Source organism: Pan troglodytes, chromosome 5, assembly GCF_028858775.2.
Source record: "Pan troglodytes isolate AG18354 chromosome 5, NHGRI_mPanTro3-v2.0_pri, whole genome shotgun sequence".
Taxonomy (NCBI): domain Eukaryota; kingdom Metazoa; phylum Chordata; class Mammalia; order Primates; family Hominidae; genus Pan; species Pan troglodytes.
The window spans coordinates 21,605,783-21,628,940 of NC_072403.2; the positions used below are offsets into that span (position 1 = coordinate 21,605,783).

Genomic DNA, 23,158 nt, shown 5'->3' on the forward strand with positions numbered 1-23,158 from the left:
TCTGGCAGTACAAAAAGCCAGGGTGTTCCGGCATCTCAAAGGATCACATTAGCTCTCTAGCAATGGTTCCTAACCAAACTGAAATGTATAGGATGACCAATAAAGAATAAAATATGTATTGCAACTAAACTCAACAAGATCCAGGAAAAAAGTTGAAATCCAATACAAAGAAACCAGAAAACTGATTCAGCACATGATAGACAAGATAGCTATATTAAGAGAGAAACAAATAGAACTGCTTGAATTCTAAAATTTACTAAAGGAATTTTAAAATATAGTTAATAGGCTAGACAAAGCAGAAGAATTACAGAGCTTGTAGACCAGTCATTCAAATTAACCAAGTCAGACAAAAATAAAGAAAACTGAATTTTTAAAAAATGAACAAAGCCTTCAAGAAATATGGGATTATGTAAAGCAAACAAACCTTTCACTTACTAGCATTCCTGAGAGAAGAAAAAGTAAGCAGCTTGGAAAACATATTTGAGGGAATAATCCAGGAAAATTTCTCCAATCTTGCTAGAGAAGCTGAAATCTAGAATCAATAAATTCAGAGACTCCTGAGAGATACCATATAAGATGACATCCCCGAAACAAACAGTCATCAGACTAAGGTCAACATGAAAGCAAAAATCATAAAGGCAGCTAGAGAAAAGGGCCAAATTACCCATAGAGGAAAACCCATCAGGCTAACAGTGGACTTCTCAGCCGAAGCTTTACAGTCAGAAGAGACTGGGGGCCTATTTTTAGCCTCCTTAAAAAAAAAAATTGCTGGCCAAGAATTTTATATCCTGTTCATCTAAGCTTCATAAACAAAGAAGAAATGAAATCTTTCCCAGACAAGCAAACACAAAGGGAATTTATCACCATCAGACTGGACCTACAGGAAATGCTCAAAGGAGTTCTAAACATGGAAATGAAAGAATGATACCTGCTACCATAAAAGCACACATAAGTACAAAGCTCAGACCCTATAAAGCAATCGCACAATAAAGACCACAAAGCAACTAGCTAACAACACTATCAAAGGAATAAAACTTCACATATCAATATTAACCTTGAAAGGAAACAGCCTAAATCCTCCACTTAAAAGATATACAGTGGCAAGTTGGATTAAAAAAACAAGACCCAACCTCTGCTACCTTCAAGAGACCTATCTCACATGTAATGACACCCATAGGCTCAAAATAAAGGGATGGAGAAAGATCTTTCATGCAAATGGAAACCAAAAAAGAGCAGAGGTTGCTACTCTTGTATCAGATAAAACAAACTTTAAACCAAGAACAGTAAAAAAAAAAAAAAAAAAAAAAAAAAAAAAAAAAAAAAAGACAAAGAAGGGTACAACATAATGATAAAGAGCTCAATTCAATAAGAAGATATCGTATCCTAAATATATATGTACTCAACATCACAAGACCCAGATTTAGAAACTACTACTAGAACCTAAAAAGAGAGATAGCCATAAAATAACAGTGGGGGACTTCAACACCCCACCAGCAGCACTAGACAGATCATGGCACAAAACTAACAAAGGTTTGGACATAAATTAGACTCTCAACCTAATGGACCTAATGGACATCTACAGAATACTCCACCTAACTACCACAGAATATACATTCTTCTCATCTGTGCATGGAACAGTCTCTAAAATTGACCACATGCTCAATCATAAAGCAGGTCTCAATAAATTCAGAACAATCAAAATCATATCAAACATCTTCTCAGACCACAGTGGAATAAAATCAAAATAAATACCAAGAGGAACCCTAAGAAGCACGCAAGTATATGGAAACTAAACAACCTGCTCCTGAATGACTTTTGGGTAAACAATGAAATTAAGGCAGAGATAAAAAAAAATTAATTGAATCAAATGAAAATAAAGACACAACATACCAAAACCTCTGAGATACAGAAAAAGCAGTATTAAGAAGAAAATTTACAGTGCTCGATGCCTACACCAAAACACACAAAGATCTCAAATTAACAACTTAACACCACACTTTTAAGAACTAGAAAGGCAAGAACAAACTAAACCCAAAGCTAACAGAAGAAATAATTATGATCAGAGCAGAACTAAATGAAATTGAGACCAAAAAAACCATACAAAGTATCAACAACACAAAAAGTTAGATATTTGAAAAGATAAACAAGATTGACAGACTGCTGGCTAGATTAACCAAGAAAAAAAGAAAAGAGATTCAAATAAGCACTATCAGAAATGACAAAAGTGACATCATAACTGACACCACAGAAAGACAAAAGATCATCAGAGACTACTAAGAACATCTCTATGTGCACAAATTAGAACACCTAGAGGAAATGGATTAATTCCTAGAAACACATCACCTTCCAGACTGAACCAGAAAGAAATTGAAATTCTGAACAGACCAATAACAAGTTACGAAATTCAATCAGTAATAATAATAATAAAAAAATCTACCAACCAAAAAAAGCCCTAGACCAGATGGATTTACAGCTAAATTCCACCAGATGTACAAAGAACTGGTACCAATCTTACTGAAACTATTCCAAAAAATTGAAGAGAGGAGATTTCTCCTTCACCTCATTCTGTGCAACTAGTATTATCCTGATTCCAAAACCTAGCAATGACATAACAAAAAAAGAAAACTACAGGTCAACATTCCTGATAAACATAGACACAAAAATCCTCAACAAAATGCTATCAAACTAAATCCAACAGCACATCAAAGAGATAGTTCACCATGATCAAGTGGGTTTAACCCTTGGATGCAAGGATGGTTCAACAAACACAAATCAATGAATGTGATTTACCACATAAACAGAGTTAAAAGCAAAAATAACATGATCTTCTCAAAAGACACAGAAAAGGCATTTGATAAAATTCAATATCCCTTCATAACGAAAATCCTCAACAAACAAGGCATCAAAGGAACATACCTGAAAATACTAAGAGCCATATATGACAAACCCACAGTCAACACAATACTGAATGGGCAATAGTTGAAAGCATTCTCCCTAAGAACTGGAACAAGACAAGGATGTCCACTCTCACCACTCCTATTCAACATAATACTGGAAGTCCTAGCTGGAGCAATCAAGCATGAGAAAGAAATATAAGGTACCCAAATAGGAAAAGATGAAGACAAATTAATTATCTCTGTTTGCTGACAACATGATTACATACCCAGAAAACCCTAAAGAATCCTCCAAAAGACTCATAGACCTGATAAACAACTTCAGTAACTTTTCAACATACAAAAGCAATGTACAAAACTCCACAGCATCAACTCATTTGAGAAACTAAAAAATAAAAATTAAAAAATAAAAATAAAATCCACAGCATTTTTATACACCAACAACATTCAATCTGAGAACCAAATCAAGAACTCAATCTCATTTACAATAGACACACACACACACACATATACAATACCTAGTATATATAACCAAGGAAGTGAAAGATCTCTACAAAGAGAACTGTAAAACACTGATGAAAGAAATCATAGATGACACGAATGGAAAAACATTCCATGCTCATGGATTAGAAGAATCAATAACATTAAAATAACCACATTGCCCAAAGCAATCTACAGATTCAGTGCAATTCCCATCAAATTACCAATGCCACTTTCCCCAAAATCAGAAAAAAAAAAATCTAAAATTCATATGGAATCAAAAAAAGAGCCTGAATAGCCAAAGCAATCCAAAGCAAAAAGAACAAATCTAGAAGCATCACATTACCTGACTTCAAACCATACTACAAGGCTACAGTAACCAAAACATCATAGTACTAGTATAAAAATAGACACACAGATCAATGGAACAGGATAGAGAATCCAGAAATAAAGTCACACAGCTACAACTAACTGATCTTCAGCAACATCAACAAAAATAAACAATGGGGAAAGGACACCCTATTCAATAAATGGTGCGAGGAAAACTGGCTAGCCATTTATGGATGAACAAAACTGGACCCCTACCTCTTACCATATACAAAAATTAGCTCAAGATTAAAGACTTACATGTAAGACCTCAAACTATAAAAACCCTAGAAGAAAACCTAGAAAAAAACCCTTTTGGGCACTGGCCTAAGCAAATAATTTATGACTAAGACATCAAAAACAATTGTGACAAAAAATGACAAATGGGACTTAAACTAAAGAGCTTCTGCATAGCAAAAGAAACAACACAATAAACAGACAACCTACAGAATGAGAGAAAGTTTTTGCAAACTATGCATCCATCAAAAGACTAATATCCAGAATCTATAAGGAACTTAAACAAATGAACAAGAAAAAACAACCCCATTAAAAAGTGAGCAAAGGATATGAATAGACTCTTCTCAAATGAAGACATATAAGAAGCCAAGATGAAAAAAATGCTCAGCATCACTAATCATCAGAGCAATGCAAATTAAAACCAAATGAGATACATACAATCTCATGCCAGTCAGATGTGAAAAATGATACATGAACAAAATGGTAACATCAATACCACTACTGTTTATATCTACCAATGGTAGATATAAAACAGAAAGGAACCAATAAGAAATTCTGGAGATTAAAAGTATAATAACTGAAATGAATAATTCACTGGAGGAGTTCAAAAGCACATTTGAGAAGAAAGAATTAACATGATTGAAGATAAACCAATTTAAATTATCAAAATTAACAAATGTTTACCTAGATTGACTAAGAAAAAAAAAAAAGACTCAAGTTACTAAAACCATAATGAAGTGGGACTATTACTACGAATCTTACAGAAATAAAAAGGATTATGAGAGAGTGCTATGAACAATGTATGCTGACAAACTGTATAACCTAGCTGAAGTGGACAAATTCCCACAAACACAAAACATACCAAGACTGAATCCTGAAGAAATGGGAAACTGAATCAGTAATAAAAAACCTCAAGATGAAATACCCTGGACTTGATTGCTTCACCGGTGAATTCTACCAAACATTTAAAAAAGAACCAACATGGACCATTCTCAAAATCTTTTTAAAAAGAAAATGAAGAGGAAGGAATAAATCCTAACTCATTCTACAAGCCAGCATTACCCTGATACCAAAGCCAAAGGCATACAAGAAAAGGAAACTACAGACCAATACCCCTTATGAATACTAATGCAAAAATCCTCAACAAAATACTGGCAAACTAAATTTTGCACTGTGTTAAAAGCATTATACACAATTTCCAAGAGGGATTTATTCCTGGAATGCAAGAATGGCTCAACATATGAAAATCTGTCAATGTAATAATATAACAGATTGGTAGAACGAAAGGAAAAAACACACGGTCATCCTAATTCATGGAGAAAAATTATTTGACAAAATTCAACATCCTTTCATGATAAAAACACTAAAAGTAGAAGGGAACAATCTCAACATAATAAAAATTCATAGTTGACATTATACTCAATGTTGAAAGACTGAAAGCTTTTCCTGTAAGATCAGGATCAAGACAAGGAACAAGACAAGGATGCCTGCTTTTTCCACTTCGATTCAACACAGTACTGGATGGTCTAGCCAGAGCAATTAGGCAAGAAAAAAGAAATAAAAGGTATTCAAATTGTAATGAATGAAGCAAAATGATTTCTATTCATAAATGATATGATCTCATATGCAGAAAACCCTGAAAGTTCCACACAAAAAACTATCAGGATAAAGGAACTCAGCAAAGTATGATATTAAATCAACACACAACAATTAAGTCAGTTGTTTCTATATACTACCAATAAATAATTCAAAAAGAGCAATTAAGAAAACAATTTCATAAATGATAGCATCAAAAAATACTTAGGAATTAACAAAGATGATGAAAGACTCATACAATGAAAACTACTAAACAATATTGAAAGAAATTAAAGAAGACATCAATAAATAGAAAAAGCACTCCATGTTAATGGATTGGAATACTTAACATTGTTATCTGTAATAAGCAAAACGACCAGATTCAATTTAATCCCAATCAAAACCCCAATGACATTCTTTGCAAACAATAGAAAATACATCTTAAAATTCATATGAAATCTCAAATGACCTTCAACAGCCAAAACAATCTTGACAAGAAAAACTCCTAGAAGAAAACACAGGGGAAAATCCTCATACTCATTAGAGTAGCTATAATAAAAAACAAGAAAATAGCGAGCGTTGGTGAGGATAGGAAGAAATTAGAACCTTTATACAATACTGATGGGAAAGTAAAATGATACAGTCACTATGGAAAACAGTATGGTGTTTCCAGAAAGAATAAAACACAGAATTACCGTATGATCCAGTAATTCTACTGCTGGGTATATACCCAAAGGAACTGAAAGCAAGGTGTCAAAAAGGTACTTGTCACTCATGTTCCTAGCAGCAGTATTTAGAACAGCCAAAAAGTGGAAGCAACTCAAGTGTCCATCAACAGATGAATAAACAAAATATGGTACATACTTACAATAGAATATTCAGCTTTTCAAAGAAAGAAAATTCTGACACATGCTGCAACATAAACTTTGAAAACATTATGCTAAATGAAATAAGCCGGTCACACACAAAAGTACTTTATAATTGCACTTATATGATGTTCCTAGAATAGTCAAATTCACAGAGAAAGCAAATAGAATGATGGTTGCCTGGGATGGAGAGGAGGGAGTAGAAATGAGAGTTGTTGGTTAACAGGTACAGAGTTTCCATTTTGCAAGATGAAAAGAGTTTTTGGGATTGGATGCACAACCATGTGAATGTACTCAGCACTACTAAGCTTAAGAATGGTTAAGATACATTTTATGCTATGTATATTACATTTTTAAAATTAAAAATATGATTTAAACATTTGCTATTTAAAATGGTCTTTCTCACATTCAATTTTAGTTCCAACGGGAAAAGACTGTTTCAGTGCGATGTATAAACACATTATTGACACCGTCTTACGGATGTAAATTTTCTATATTAACTCCTAAAATGCAACCCTATCCCCAAAAAATGCACCACACAAAAAGTTGATAGCTCTAACATAAATTTTTCAGTAATATGAAGTTATTTCAACTAAGTTTCTAGAGAAAAAATAAAGATAAAATGTAAATAGTAAACAATACATTACTGATTAATTTGTACTACACTTCCTTTCATGTTCATTTCTGTTCTTCACACAACAAAACAAAGGAAGCAAATATCATATTAAGCACTTTTCACTTCAGAGAAGAAAAATCTCTAGATTTAGCAACCATAAAAAGAAACCTAATAAAGAACTAGAAAGGAGAAAGGAAAATGTAGGTATCAGTGATTGTGTCATAACAAATACAGACAAGGAGAAGCAGCATATCCTCTCCCACATACATCTTTACCACACATCTGTCAAATGGCACATTAGTAAGCACAGAAATATGTATAATGACATACTTTAACCATATACTGTATTTATTTATTTATTTATTTATTGAGATGGAGTTTCGCTCTTGTTGCCCAGGATGGAGTGCACTGGCACGATCTCGGCTCACCGCAACCCCTGCCGAGATCGCACCATTGCACTCCAGTGATTTTCCTGCCTCAGCCCCCTGAGTAGCTAGGATTGCAGGCATGCACCACCAGGCCCAGCTAATTTTTGTATTTTTAGTAAGAGACAGGGTTTCACCAAGTTGGCCAGGCTGGTCTCAAACTCCTGACCTTAAGTGATCTGCCTGCCTCAGCCTCCCAAAGTGCTGGGATTATAGGTATGAGCCACCGCGACCAGCCTCATTGTGGTTTTGATTTGCATTTCCCTGAAGACTGACAACGTTGAGCATCTTTTCATGTGCTTATCGGTCGTTTGCATATCTTCTTTTGAGAAATGTCTATTCAACTCTTTTGCCTATTTCTTCATGGGGTTGTCTTTTTATTGTTAAGTTTTAAAAGTTCTTTATATATTCTGGATACATGTTGTTCCTCATATATATGATCTGCAAATATTTTCTCACATTCTATGTTTTGTCACTCCACTCTCTGACACACAAAAGTATTTGATTTTGACCAAGTCCATTGTGTCTAATTTTTATCTTGTTTTTTGTGCTTTTGATGTTATATCTAAAAAGACCATATATTTTAATATTAAACTCCATGTCAATAAAAGAATGGATTGGAAAAGAAATGACATAAGAATCAAAGCAAAAAAACAAAATTATTGGGGACTCAAATCCAGAATCAATTTTCTTGTAATAAAGAAGCCGTACATATTATCATAAAGTATTGACTTGTAAATACAATAGTGATCTGTCTGCTCAAAGTTTGAATGGACTTTGTACTAATGAGTGAAAAGTGAAAGCCCTCAAGGAAAATAATACATAAATAATTTCCAATCACTGCATTAAGATAAAATTTAGCTGTTTTAAGGTTTTTAACCTACAAAATTAAAAGATATTTTTGGTCAGTAAAAAAGTCAGAAGTATAACCTTCCTCTACAAATGAAAACACTTACCTGCTAAGTAATTCTAATCCAGCAGAGTACTTTGGCAAAAATGGAACAGTCCTGCCCAAAAGAAACACTTATTAAAACTGTTCTTGATTTAGCCAACTGAAAAAAAAAAAAAAGGTACGTACAAGAATTTTGACATTGTCAATTGTAATATATTTTAAAATCACTAATGACAATTATTAAACTTTTAGAGAAATGTGTTTTATTTCAGAGTTAATGTACTGTAACACACTATCAACCATCATTTTGCCCCAGAGATTCTCTTCAGCATACAATACAATAAATTATTTAATATAATGTTGGATAAGAACAAATATGTAAGATCACAGTTCATCTCTATGTTGAAAATGAAATCTGGTCACATGCCTTACTTTATTAAAAAAATGGACAAACAGCACAATCCTGGTGTTTTCATACAAAACAGGTAACATAGCTAAAGAGGCTCATTTGCCAAGTAGTATTTCATTAGTAATTTGCTTTTCAATAATTCAGGACTTTTACTTTTGCTCTTATACAAATTAAAAATGACTAATTGTGATCAAATAATACTCACTGACTGTCAGAGTAAAACACTTCACCATTTTTTCAATCATTTCACAATTTTATTAGAAAATTTTCCTGTTACAAAATTTAGAAAGAATCGATAAATTATTTTGTAGTCAGATGCACTCAACAAATCTAAGGTTCATTAATATAACTACACAATTGTGAATACAACCAAAAGTTGTATGAAATTTAAGTCATAGTTAAGTTAAAATCTTAGCACAAGCTTACCTGGGTTTGCTTTTCGCTTTTGCTTCTCTTGACTTGTCACTTAAAGTCTTCAGCCTATAATTCAATATAAAATATAATATTTTTACAAGTCAAGAGATTATTATTATTTTTTTGAGACAGGTTCTCACTCTGTCGTCCAGGCTGGAGTGCAGTGACATGTACATTACTCACTGCAGCCTCAACCTCCTGGGCCCAAGTGATCCTCCCACCTCATCCTCCTGAGTAGCTGGGACTATAGTCACCCGCCACCATGCCTGGATAATTTCTTTTTTTATTTAGTGGAGACGGAGTCTTGCTATGTTGCCCAAGCTGGTCTCAAACCCCATGCCTCAAATGATCCTCCTGCCTCAGCCTCCCAAAATGCTGGGATTACAGGCATGAGCCACCCCACCCAGCCCAGAGATTTTTCAACCACAAATTTTCACATGTTAAAATTTTAGGTCAGATAAGCTACTTTGTTTTTTTTTAAGCAAGAATTAAGTACCTCAAAAGACAACAAATATTTGAGTGTTTACTATATGTTAGATACTACAAATGGAAAATCTGTAGCAAATTTTTTTTTAAGAGATGGTCTCACTCTGTTGCCCAGGCTAGAGTATAGTGGTGCGATTATAGCTTACTGTAACCTCAAACTCTTGGGCTCAAGCAATCTTCCCACCTCAGCCTCCTGGGTAACAAGGATGACAGGTATGTGCCACCATGCCCAGCTATTAGTTTCACTTTTATTTTGGTCTCACTATGTTGCCCAGTCTGGTCTCTATCTCCTGGCCTAAAGTGATCTTCCCACCTCAGCCTCCCCATAGAGCTGGGATTATAGGTGTGCGCTACCACACCAGGCCTTATTTTCATATTCTTATGTACCCCAAGTCCCTTTTTTAGAAACCAAGATTCCTAAATGTGATCAGACCACAAAAACATAATTTATCTGGCATCTTTAGAAAAAGTAATGTTCCACATAGGAGAAATCGATAGGTAACAAAGATATCTAAGCAGCACACTTCATTAAGTAGATGCTACCCAGGCCTTCAAATCTCTTTAAGCGTCCACAGTATTTGAAATTTTAGTTGAGAAAAAGCTTTTTAAAATATATTACAAACTTCTTTCATTAAAGAGGATTTGGTATATCTCATTTAACATTTTGTGATGACTCAGGATCAGTATTAAGAATATCATTGACTACATTTTGCAGCAAAACAGTACTCTCCCCTGATACTTCTGAGCCAGAAATGCATCTTCATCTATTAACCTGAAACCAATCTATGGTAGTTTTGTGTTTGTTTGGGCTCTTATGTCTACCTTTCCTAAATTTTCTTTCTCTACCATTGGTCACCTGGCTGTCAGCTCTCACTCACTGCTTCTGCTAGCTATTTAATCCTAGCAGTCTCCTCCCCTCTACTTGCTGCTTTTAAATTATTGCACTGGAAAACAGATAAATGGGCTAGAGCTGCATATATAGAATTAACAGGCTCTTTTAAATGTAAAATATGATGTTCATAAACTGTACAATTTATTTTCACTTCACTGGCCCAGTTTTACTTTATTTTGGCTGTGGACTCTGTTACAGATAACTGAGGTTGCAATAAGTGAGTGCTACAGCATGCAGTAATATCACATAAAATGAGATATCATGTACACATTCTTCTCAATCACTTCAACAAATACTCATTTGTAAACAGAAACTGAAAATATAGGCCACAGTACTACTGCTAGCCCCTACAAAGTCTTTGTAAAAACAGAAATAGCTGTTCCTTCCTCCAGACACTTTACTGCCATCAGCCAGAAACTGTCCTAATACACAAGTTGACTCTTGCATGAATGCCTCAACTATGCATGGTACAGTATACAATCTGCACAACTATGCATGCTGGTTCTGAAACAGGATTCCATCTTTTCTGTCTATAACGTCTGATTAAGCACCATATGGGGACTTCTGATAAACTGCATTTTTTTAAAAACAAATTAGAATGTCAATGTCATACAAAGAGTTTCATATTACTCTATGATCTTTTTCAAAAAATAAAATATTGACAAGATCAATTCTTCTGCAATATTCAAAAGATTCAGCAATCTCTTTACTACAAAAGTAATTAGTGTATCTCTCTACATAAGTCTAGGAAATTGTGTAAAAGTCTAATATAAATTTCTAAGCTTATCCTGGAAACTAGTAAATCTGGTTTAAACCAAGATTAAGCAAAAGCTAGGGAAAACAATTTTTATGGCCATGCTCTACCATTTCCACTATAAAGTTTGATCAAAATACTTAGTTGGAACATCTCAGGCAAAATTATCCTAGTTATATACAGCAGTGCCTCATACTCAAAATGATTCTCGCATTATTTTTAGTGATTCAGGACAATTCTATACAGCTGAGAGTGAAAGGGAATTCCTAAGATCCTCTTTGGACTACTCTAATTATATGACCCAGCAAATCTCTAAGTTGGTATTTCAACTATCTATTTCTAAAACAAACTTTTAATTTCTTAATTGTAATATGCCAAGTTTGGAATTCTCTTCTCTGCCCCCCTACCCCATCTCCTCCCCGCCACCCACAAAAAGAAAAAACCGGTTTGAAATGAAAGGGAAAAAAGGAGTGTTACAGGGAACAGAAAGTAAAATTGTTGGAAGATTGAACAAAAGATTCCCCATGTGGCTCTTTAACAGTCATCTGTTTTAAAAATTGGTCTTTAACCAAATTTAATGTGTGAAACTTATCTGATCTGGATTTGAACAAACCAACTGTAAAAAGTCGTTTCTAAGAACAAAAGAAGTCTGATTATGGACTGCATAATTGATAATATCAAAGAATTAGTGTTAATTTTATTAGTTATGATATCAGCACTGCATTTATGTAATGTGTTTCCTTTTTAGTGATGCAAGCTGACATATCACAGGTATAGTAGGCAAGTCTGAGATTTACATTATAAATAAAGGGAGAGACAAGGCAAACGAGACAATATCTGAAAATTGTTGAATCTCAGCAATGGATATATGTGGTTCATTGTGTTATTCTATTTGTGTGTGTGTTTGAGACTTTCTAAAATACAATTTTTTTTTTGAGACAGGGTCTTGCTGTGTCACCCAGACTGGAGTGCAATGGAGCAATCATAGCTCACTGCAGCCTCAAGCTCCTGGCCTTAAGCGATCCTCCCACCTTAGCCTCTCAAATAGCTGGGACTACAGGCTCACACCAGCACACCCAGCTAGTTTTTAAAAATCCTTTGTAGAGACAGGGGTCTCCCTATGTTGCCCAGGCTGGTCTTGAACTCATGGGCTCAAGCTATCCTCCCACCTCAGCTTCCCCAAGTGCTGGGATTAGAAGCATGAACCACCATATCCAGCCAAAAAACATTTTTAATAACAAAAACAATCTTTTAGGTATTCATCTTTTCTCACATCTTCTCCAAATAAATGGCCAATGTGCCAAAATGCAGAAAAGAAACTGTTGGAGAAAACAAAGTAGCTATAGGAAAGTTGGAAATAGTCATCTTTTTCCCTGCAAAAAATAAAAACAAAGTAAAAAACAAAGTAGCTATAGGAAAGTAAAACGAAGTTAAAAAAAAAAAAGTAAAAAAACAAAGTAGCCATAGGAAAGTTGAAAATAGTCATCTTTTTGCCTGCTACACTTTCTTGATTGTTTCCAACTATTATTCTTAAGATGAAAAATATAAAAGATCAGATATACTTAAGAAAGTAACAAAAAACCAAAAAGGTATTTTCTAAAATAACATCCTCAAAACCCAGAATTCACCTGAAATTAGCCCACTATTTTTATTTTAGGATAACTCCAGTTTCTCTGGAGAACTTATTCTGTCCTGGAAACAACCCACTTATAAAGTCTGTTTAATGTCCTACAATATCATGACATGCTGTGAAGGAAATATTGACCCTAGGGGGAATATTCCAGTTTCCTCAAATGTAAAATGGTAGTATTATACTCAACCATAAAGATTCGCCACGAGAATTCAATAAAATTCCAAATATGACCTTAATGGCATTCTGGAAACTACAGAGCTAATTTCAAATGAAAGTTATAATAAAGGTGATCCCCATCAAGAAAGCTGAGAAACCAATGTACTACATTACTGGGCTAATGTGAAATAAAGCAGAGGTTCCCAATGTGCCTACAAAAGGCTTGCCCAGCCCTATTCTTGGTCTTCTCCCAAGTACCATACACCCCATGAACACATAAGTGCTGTGTGAGCATATTAATATATAGACTAAGTGAGCCATCTGACAACTATTTTCTACTAATGACAACTTTCAAGTTCAAAGCACTAAACCTCAAATTCGTCATAAAGTTCAATAATTTTATTTTTAGATAGCTCCAACGACTTCACCTTAATTTGACACCAGCATATTTATGTCTTTGAGCTTTGTAGAAAATACTAAAATGGAGGCTTCTTACTGAAAAAGGGGGGTGACTCACAAAACTGCTTAGAGAAAAAGTGTAAAAAGATGTAAATAAGCCTGGGCAACATGGCGAAACCCTGTCTTCCAAATATACATAAATTAGCCAGGTGTGGTGGTGTATGCCTGTAGTCCCAGCTACTTGGAAGGCTGAGGTGGGTGGATTGCTTGAACCCAGGAGGTTGAGGCTGCAGTGAGCCATGAGCATACCACAGCACTCCAGCCTGGGTGACAGAGTGAGACCCTGTCTCGGAGAAAAAAAGAAAAGAAAAAGATGTAGATAAACAGAATGATGCATTGAGTACTACAATGACTGATGAGATCTGCAGGTGATTCAACAGCGTGCGGAACCTGCATGACGTTTCATTTATTTGTAACTCAATTTCCAACTGTCTACATCATTGGCTATTAGGAAAGGTGAGGACGATTGCTTTAAAGCACCACAGAAATGTATGAATTAGCATATTTTGTCATAAGGCACATCCAATCTATTACATTTTCACATCAGTGTTCATCATTTTTTTTCTCTCTTAAGTGAGATCAGGGAAAAGCCAAAGCCTCAATCACACTTAAAAGTGCAAATGGCCTAAGGTACAAAGCCTAAGAAATTCACACAAAAGCTGCACAGACTCAGGAAAGAAAGATGAATTTAGACTATCTACATCCTAATGCCTTTATCCTAAGTCCCAAATACATGGCTTCAAGTTCTCACTTCTCACCTGAGCGAAACAGAAATTTCCAATTGCTTCTCAGCTGTCAAGCAGTTAGCTCATCACAAATTCACTGTTAACTGTTCCTTCTCTCTCAAACCTACTGTTAAATTCTTTAATGCTGGTATATGACACCATTTATCTAAGATACTTCCAAATTCACATTCTCAATTTCTGCACCTTTTTCATCTCCCACTGCTGTCTAATCTGACCAGTGCCTAACACATCTGTTCCCTCCTTTAAACTTCTATCAGCACTGCCTTATCTTCTCTCATCTGGACCTTCATTACAGCCTCCTAAATAATCTCCTTCTACCCCATCCCCAATCTTCCTATCACACAGCCTCTCAAGTTATTCTTCCAGAAACACAGAAATATTTTTCCAGAAATACAGGTAGGCCATCTTCTCCTTAGCCTGATTTTTAGCCACAGAACTTATGGCTAAATATTCTAGATATTCTAGACATTCTGCTACTAGAATGAGAGTAAGGATCTTGCTATCTGGTTTGTTCTCTGCTATACCCCCAGTACCTAAAATAGTGCCTGCCACATAGTAAGCACTCAACAAATATTTGACAAATTAATTAAGCAAAGCATTGAAGATATTCTATTATTGGGCACTAAACTTCCTTTCCAGCTTCATCTCCCAGGACTGCTTCCATCTCTGAAATGTGCTTATCCAAATCTATCCCAATTTCTCCTCATTCTTCAAGGCCTAGTTTTAGAAACCCCTTCCTCTTTGAAGCCTTCGGTAAATGCATCCTAACTAATGACTCTTTCTTCGGACTCACATACCACACTATTTGTATCTTTAACATTCTGTTCATTCTGCTTTGCTTTATATCAGCACCAGTCTAGGGTATCTGGTGGGCAGAGACTGTTTTAGACACCTTTGTACCTGCAGGATCTGGCCCAATATACAGACATTGTTTAGGAAAGACTAGGCAAACCTGAGCATATGGGCTCTCAAATCTTTTTTAAGCTTCTATGAAAAAGGACACTTTGAGTGCCTAGTCTAACGTCTGGCACTGGCACTTAATAGGAACTCTGTAGATATTTATGAAATCAAGTTGAATACTGAGATTATTTTCTCTTTAAGATGATGATTAATCCCGGAAAAGTCAACATTTCAAGCAACACTTCACCATTTGACCACATTGTAATTTAGATGACTGGCTCCAACCCCCTTTGTGTAGGTTTTGGTAGATACTACAAGGACGGAAGAAGACAAAATGAGGACACCGGGCAGGGGTGCAGGTGGGCGGCAGGGGCAGTGAGGGCTTTGAGGGGGAAACACCCTCTAGCTGCAACAATAGCAGGTTTTTTATCCCTAACCACAGGAAGCCAGTGCATCACAAATAGGAAACACCAGCCTGTGACAGGCAGCTGTAAACCCGTCAGTAAATCTGATTTTCAGTTCCCTGAAGGGTTTGCATGCCTAAATACCTCAATCCTGAGGCCTTTGGTCGTAACAGCTCAAAAGGTAAAAGTCAAAGACCAGAGTGGCTTCGAAGTATGTACTTTGGTATGTCCAAAAGTCTCCCCCAGAGATCAAGCCAATCTCTGTAAAAATGCATATTTTACGTGAACTCTCCAAAAGGCTCCAAGAAGTCTGACTCAGTTAAATCAAATTACAACTAACTTTAGGTGAGGGGAAAAGATCTTTGAGTGAAGCTCAGAACCAATCCTCTTCAGTCTGTGGCCTAAGGCTGGCCCACCACCCAATTAAGGCAGAAAGAATGTGATGTAATCACTAGTTTTTCTCAATGTTGACATAATTGTTACTATGCATAAAAATTTACAAAAAAGGCCATAAGTCTATGGACAACCTAGAGCTCCCCCCTAAACCACCAGTAATCTCTACACTGCCCTTAAAGAACAATGGTCTTAAGCTGCACTTTTTCTAAGTTTGAATGGAATGTAGAAATTTATTCTTATTGGACATGGTTTCATCACCAAAGTGATATTCTCTTATGAGACTGATAAGGAATCGTCCTATTTTACTAAAAATGAAAAAAAGTAAATTTGTCTAGAGTTAGGGCCTTCATATGAGTTTTCAGAAAGTGAAAATGATCAGAGAAGCTCCGAAGAGAGGATGCTGCTCTGGGCGACGGCGGGAGCTGCACTGGCCGCACTGAAGGAGCCCAGAAATGCCTGAGGCCTTCCATTCCCTCCCTGGGGCAGCCTGCACACCTGGTGTTTCCAATTATTTTAGAAGGCAGCTGCTCTGGCTTCCACACACTTGCTCTGCCACCAAGTGTTCTACAGAAACGCCAGGTCCAATGTGATAGCTCTGGGTGGCCAGGGCCATGTTTTTTCATTTTTTCTTTCTTTTTTAAGAGATGGGGTTTCTTTTTTTTTTTTTTTTTTTTTGAGACGGAGTCTCCCTCTGTCGCCCAGTCTGGAGTGCAGTGGCGTGATCTCGGCTCACTGCAACCTCCACCTCCTGGATTCAAGAGATTCTTCTGCCTCAGCCTCCCAAGTAGCTGGGATTACAGACGCGCGCCACCATGGCCAGCTAATTTTTGTATTTTTTAGTGGAGACGGGGTTTCACCACGTTGGCCAAGCTGGTCTTGAACTCCTGACCTCATGATCCGCCTGCTTCGGGCTCCCAAAGTGCTGGGATTACAGGTGTGAGCCACCGCGCTCAGCCAAAAGATGGGGTTTCTTTGTGTTGCCCAGTCTTGAACTCCTGGGCTCAAGGGATCCTCCTGCCCCAGCCTCCCAAGTAGCTGGGACAACAAAATTGTTGGAAGATTCCCTAAAGCTTCCCCATGTAGCCCTTTAACAGTCGTCTGTTTTAAAAATTGGTTTTTAAACATATTTAATGTGTGAAACTTATCTGATCTGGATTTGAACAAACCAACTGTAAAAAGTCATTTCTAAGGACAAAACACATCTGATTATGGACTGCATAATTGATAATATCAAAAAATTAGTGTTAATTTTATTAGCTATGATATCAGCATTGCATTTATGTAATGTTTCTTTTTTAGTGATGCAGCTCACGTCTCTTTCATCTTTGACTTCCACATTACCAACATATAATAAACACGTGTGCTGTGTTTAGCGTCATCTTTTCTCCTCAAGGCAAAAATATTCAGTTATGTAAAGTAGGTTGATCTCAAGCTGAATATGGAAAAGTTTAATCGAACAGCTTAAATGTAGGAAATTGAGGACCTGAAGAAAGTGAACATCAGGCACTAGAGGTCCGGGTCTACTGGGAGACTGACATCACTTGGAGATGAGTTGTTTCTCCACCAGGTGACAGGCTAATGGCACACACTGACAGACCAGTGGTTTGTCAGCTGAAAGTGACCTGTACAGGCGAAAGCCAACAAAGGACCTAATGAAGCCCTCTCAGGACGTCTAGCTCCAAAATGGCCCCAGACTACGGCATCTTTAAGAAGTCAAGTCAGTTTCCAAGGGGTTCTAACCAGATCCCTTTGGCATGTCTCTCCTTAACTAACTCTAAACGTTTAGGGTTACCCTGATCTCCCAGGATGGTTTGTGCCCCAGCAGTCCAGAGCCCACTCCAGAATCTACATTCCGGGGTAAAATGCCTTCTTACAAAGGTCAGGAGCAAGAATGCTTCTGAGGCAACCATGTGACCTAGAGTTATAGTAACTACAAGATGGGCTCTTGTGCCATCAAGGAATTCCATGAAGTACTAACAGGAGAATAATGGCCACTCTCATGCTACAAATGGGCCATTTCAGCATCACAGCAAAAAGTTTTCAATACAATAATTTACGCTCTGAAAAGAAAGCACTTTTACTAAATAGGGAGAACAAAATGCAAGCACGCAAGCACACCCATCAGTGAATGACTCCGAGCGTCCATAACTTTCTAAACACCAAACTAACAAAAATGATTGACGCATGGTAAGTGCTCAAGCGTTTGACAGTTTGTTATTCAACGCCCAATGTGCAAATAGTATTAATAGTATTTTTGTCCATTAAGATAAAATTTTGGCTAACATCTTTCTCATTAGAAATTTAAAACGAGGCTGGGCGCAGTGACTGATACCTATAATCCCACCACTTCAGGAAGCCTAGGAGGGAGGATCTCTTGCACCCAGGAGTTGGAGGCTGCAGTGAGCTATAATAGCGCCACTGCGCTCCAGCCTGGGCAACAGAGCAAGACCTTGTCACTTTAAAAAAAAAAGGGGGGGGGGGAGGGGGGGCCGGGAACGGTGGCACACGCCTGTAATCCCAGCACTTTGGGAGGCCAAGGCGGGAGGATCACAAGGTCAGGAGTTCGAGACCAGCCTGGCCAATATGGTGAAACCCGTCTCTACTAAAAAATACAAAAATAAGCCGGGCGTGGTGGCGGGCGCCTCTAGTCCCAGCTACTCAGGAGGTGGAGGCAGGAGAATCGCTTGAATCCGGGAGGCGGCGGTTGCAGTGAGCCGAGATCACGCCACTGCACTCCAGTCTGGGCGACAGAGCAAGACTCCATCTCAAAAAAAAAGGGGGTTGGGGGGGAGAAATTTAAAACAGTAAGAGTGGAAATGCTCTCACATTCAGTGCATCCTCCAACAGGATTTGTAAGCTAAAGTTGAAAGATCCTTTTCAAAGACAGATCTTTTTCACTTTAAAGGAATGAAAAAATTAAAATTAAGCACTAAGTAACAATACTGACATGATGCTTGCTTCGTGTTTTACACGTTAATTCATTAATCCTTGTAATAACCTTTTAAGTACCATCATTATCCCCATTTTACGGTAGCGGAAACAGTACATTGAGGCAAAGCAGCTGAGTAACTACGTTTGGTTTAGCGGTCGAGCCAGGATGCCTAGGCAATCTGGCGCCAGAGTCTCGGCCTGTGGTTTCCAGGCGTTGGTGCCCATTGGAATCCCCTGGGGATCTTTAAAACGCCGTCTCCAGGCACTCTGGTCAACAGGTAGGGGGTGAGACCTGGGCATCAGAACTCTGAAAGGTTCCCAGGTGATTCTAAGCAAAGTTTGGGAACCGCTGGGTATTAAAAGCATTCCTAAAGTTCTGTCGCTTCTCCTGCTTAGGAGTTCCTTCGCCGAGGCGCTGAGCTCACGGCAAAGGTAGAGAAAGGACGCTAACGGGGAGGGGCGGCCAGCCTTGCCAAGGGTTAGGCCGGCGAGCCGGGCGTGAAAGCCGAGCCGCGGCGCGGAAGGCTGTGGCCGGAGGGTGCAGGCTGCTGCGCGGTGCGATCCGACTCGGGGAGGGTGGCTGGCCCAGCTCCAGGTGCGCACGAGCAGGTGTCTGCTGGGCCGAGGGGCGCAGGCCACTGTGCCGCGGGGGCGGAAGCAGTGAGGCGCGCTGGCTTCTCACATGACTTCCCTCCAGGGCCCAGCTGATGCTGCCGGGAAAGGACCGCAGGGTCCCACACCCCCCCGGGCGCTCCGCTGCGCCGCCGAGCGCCTCCCGGTCCTGGGGGTGCGCGTCACAGGCGGCCCGCAGGGACCTAAGTTACTTTGAGCCGCCCGACGCGAGGACGCCGGGAAGTTCGTTACTTTCCTCGGCGGGGCGGGGAGGTGCGGGACGGGACGGACCCTGGACCGTGGCGCGGGGAAGGGAGCGAGGCAGGGGCATCCCAGGCGGCGGCCCGGCCCCCTCAGGTCCCTTTTCGTCGCCCACCGTATACCCACCCGGAGGTGAAATCCTGCTGCACGCTCAGCAGCCGCTCGCGAAGGGTCTCCAGCATTGCCGCCGCCGCCGGTCTCCTCTCCTCAGGCCTCGGGCTGCTGCTGCCTCTGTCGCCCCCTGGGTCCCACGCCGCCAACCCCGCGCTGTCACCGCGCGCCCCGCACTCCCACTACCGGCCCCGCCCCCGGTCTGGTCCTCGCCGCCGCGCCGCAACCCCAGCCCCTTCCGCGTTCCCGCCCCGCGCGCGCCAGGCTCGCGCAGCCGCAGTGGACTGCGCCGGGCTCGGGCTGCGGAAAAGGGGCGGGTCTTCCCCCGACCGAGAGGGCCAGTAGCTCCTCGGCTCATTCCTATCCCGCACCAGGCCTTCTCGTTTTTTTTTTTTTTTCTTTAAAATGGAAGCGGCATCGTGAAAGGATGATTTAACTCGAAGCCTCCTTTGAGGGAAGTGTTGGCTTTTACGTTTTGGAAGAGAATTGGATCTCTCTCTTCAATAGGCGATGTGCACAAATCATTGCATGGATTCTAGGTCCAGGATCTGACCCCACTGGCTTTCACCTTGAATGAGACAGTCAAATATTGAGCCTCGGTTTCTTCATTCATAAAATGGCAATAATAGTCGACTGTCTCGACATTCTTACTTTCCACTCTCTCTTTACCCCCTCAGGCTTTTGTGCCCTACACACCAAAGGTGATCGCCTTTCGCGAGTCACCAGTGACTTCCATGTTGCTGGTGCCTTTTATTACTTCTCTGCCCTGGTTTTTTCTCCACCTCTCAGTGGCTTTCAATGCAGTTTATCATCCCCATCCTTAAAACACTTTCTTCTCTTGCTAAGCACTCCATAGTTCCTCTCTCCCTTCCGCTCCACCCCTTCTCCTATTTTAATAGCCACTCCCAAGGCTGCATGCCCAGCCTCCCCAGCTCTTCTCTCTTCTCCAGATGTGTCGTTCCATAGATGAGTCTATCCATTACCACGCTGTAAATTCTGTCAAGGAACCGATGACTCCCACAGCTCTATCTTCTGCCCTGTCCTTCCTCCCTCTCCGTCAATTCATACCAGTTGCTTACTCATGTAAGCATGTATACAACATGTATCCAAAAGGCATCTCAGACCAACATACACAAAATTGAAAATTTCATTCATTGCACGTTCACCTTTAATCTGCTCGTCCTGTATTTTCCATTTCAGTAAATGACACCACCATCCACCAATTTGCTCAAGGTAAGACACTTGAAATCACCTCTGGTTCCCCTCTTTTCCTCATTCCCCATATTAACCCATCAAATCCAATCAACTCTACTCCTGAAGTATTTCTGGAACCTGCTTCTCTTTCTATATCTTCACTATATTTATCCTGGTCGAAGGCACCATCCTCTTTCAATGGGAACACAGACAGTTCTTCCAGATTCTACTCTTTTGCCATACACACGCCTATAATCCATCCTTGACACAGCAGCCAGAAAGAGTTATTTAAAAGATCAATCGGATCACGTTGCTCCCCTGCTTAAAATCTTCCAATTGCCTCCTGGGCACTTGGAATAAAATTCAAACTACTTACCCCCTTAAAAAGCCCTAAAATTTGAATGTTTTCTAGCACTGTATCCAAATTGATTACTAGTCACCTATCATGTCCTTGACAATTAAGACATAATAGCCTTTTTTTTTTTTTTTTTTTGGTGTGTTCTTAGAAAATTCCAGGTTTATTTCCACCTGTGGTGTTTTCACAAACTTTTCTCCAAACTGTCCCTTGTCTGGCTCCTTATAACATAAGGGTCACATCCTAAATAGCATCACATTAGATAGGTTTTACTTACCATTCAAGTTACACACCCAATCACTTCCTATCACGTAGCCTGTTTCTCAACTTAGTACACATTAGAAAATTTATTCAATAATTATTTGCTATTTATTAATTTAGTTGTTTACAAACATATTTTAAAACCAAGACGAATAAGGCATTCACCTCAGGTACAAAATTCACGGGAGCCAAAAAGCTCAGTAATCAAGATAAGTAATATTTTAATACAATATTTAAAAAATTCAAAATTAATGAAAAAAAATCTGTGATGAACAAAATATCAAAATTTTAAATACACAGGATCTGTTAGGGCTGGGATTGGATGAGGCCAGTGAGGTAAGTAGCACAAGTACAGGCCCTGATGTAAACTGCTCTGTCTTATTAAGCTTTGCATCCCCAGCAATGAAAACAGTGAATGGCACATAACAGACACCCAATAAATGTCTTGTTGCAGGAGTTAAATAAGATAAAGGACTTAGCTTGTAGCTGGGGGACCACCTCTTCCCCACTCTTGATGTTTTCTTCCATGGGAAGGGAGCTCTTCTGCTAACATAAAGAAGTACCCAGCCTCTCCTGGTGGGGAGGAGGTGACTACGATGATTAGTGAGCTAGAAGTAAGGAGCTTAGTCTCATCTTCTTTTCTTTTTGTTGAGTGAACACTTCCAACAAAGAGCATTCATTCTGCTGCCTAAAGACAGGCTTGAAGGGCAACCCAGTGCTTTTTGTGACTGGGTACTAGAAGTTCTGCTTGCCCATGAATATAAGCCATGTGTTCCATCAGTCTTCCTAGATATAAAAGTGATATTTTGGCCTCTTTATGCTGACACTATTGTTTTATTTCTCAGTTTGCTCAGACAAGTAAGAAAGAGGAGTGCTGTTTATTGAGCCTTCTTCTACCTCTCAGAAACAGTGCCTGGAACAAAGCAAGTGATCAAATTATCAAATCTACAGAGACAGGTCCCTTAGTATCTAGTAGATTTGAAAACCACAAGTACTGGGAAATATTAAATTTTTTTCTTTTATTTAATTAAACTCTACACATAAGCTTTCAATTTACTAAGTTTCATACATTCCAACAAAGCACCAAATCCACTCAAAAAAGACTCTTGCCTGTCACTAAAAAATAGCTTTACTGGTTGTGCCTGATCATTTCTGTCTTGACCAATGCATTGTTTATTAGTCTATGGCACGTTTGTATTTGAGGTGCTTTCTGGACATTCTTAATTCCATCATATCTATTAAATTCAAAAACAGTGAAAGTTTTAAAAGTGCTAATAAAAAGATAACTTATGATTTAAAAAAGTAAATATTTAAAAAATTAGAAAATAACTACTGTTGTACATGAGTTGCTCAGGAGGAATGATTAAAGACCAAGAGTTGAAGCATGTGACATGTCGTGTTTACATAAGTAACAGTAATCAGCCAGAAACTAG

General features: G+C 38.7%; 1 protein-coding gene across 4 annotated transcripts in view; it reads right to left on the reverse strand.

Moving 5' to 3' along the window:
- DTNBP1 (dystrobrevin binding protein 1) overlaps positions 1 to 20,175 on the reverse strand; it is a 143,122-nt gene extending 122,947 nt beyond the window's left edge. The window contains exons 1-3 of one of the 4 annotated variants that reach the window (XM_016954939.3): positions 19,931 to 20,175; positions 9,187 to 9,240; positions 8,416 to 8,466 (exon numbers count right to left, since the gene is read on the reverse strand). In XM_016954939.3, coding sequence (XP_016810428.2) covers positions 8,416 to 8,466; positions 9,187 to 9,240; positions 19,931 to 19,986 — 161 coding nt within the window. In that variant the 5' untranslated portion in view covers positions 19,987 to 20,175. Of the gene's footprint in view, positions 1 to 8,415; positions 8,512 to 8,965; positions 9,031 to 9,186; positions 9,241 to 19,930 lie in introns of those variants that run through there. The other 3 variants (XM_016954940.3, XM_063812124.1, XM_001169961.7) reach the window with 3 other exon arrangements.
- Between the last annotated feature and the right edge of the window lie 2,983 nt (positions 20,176 to 23,158).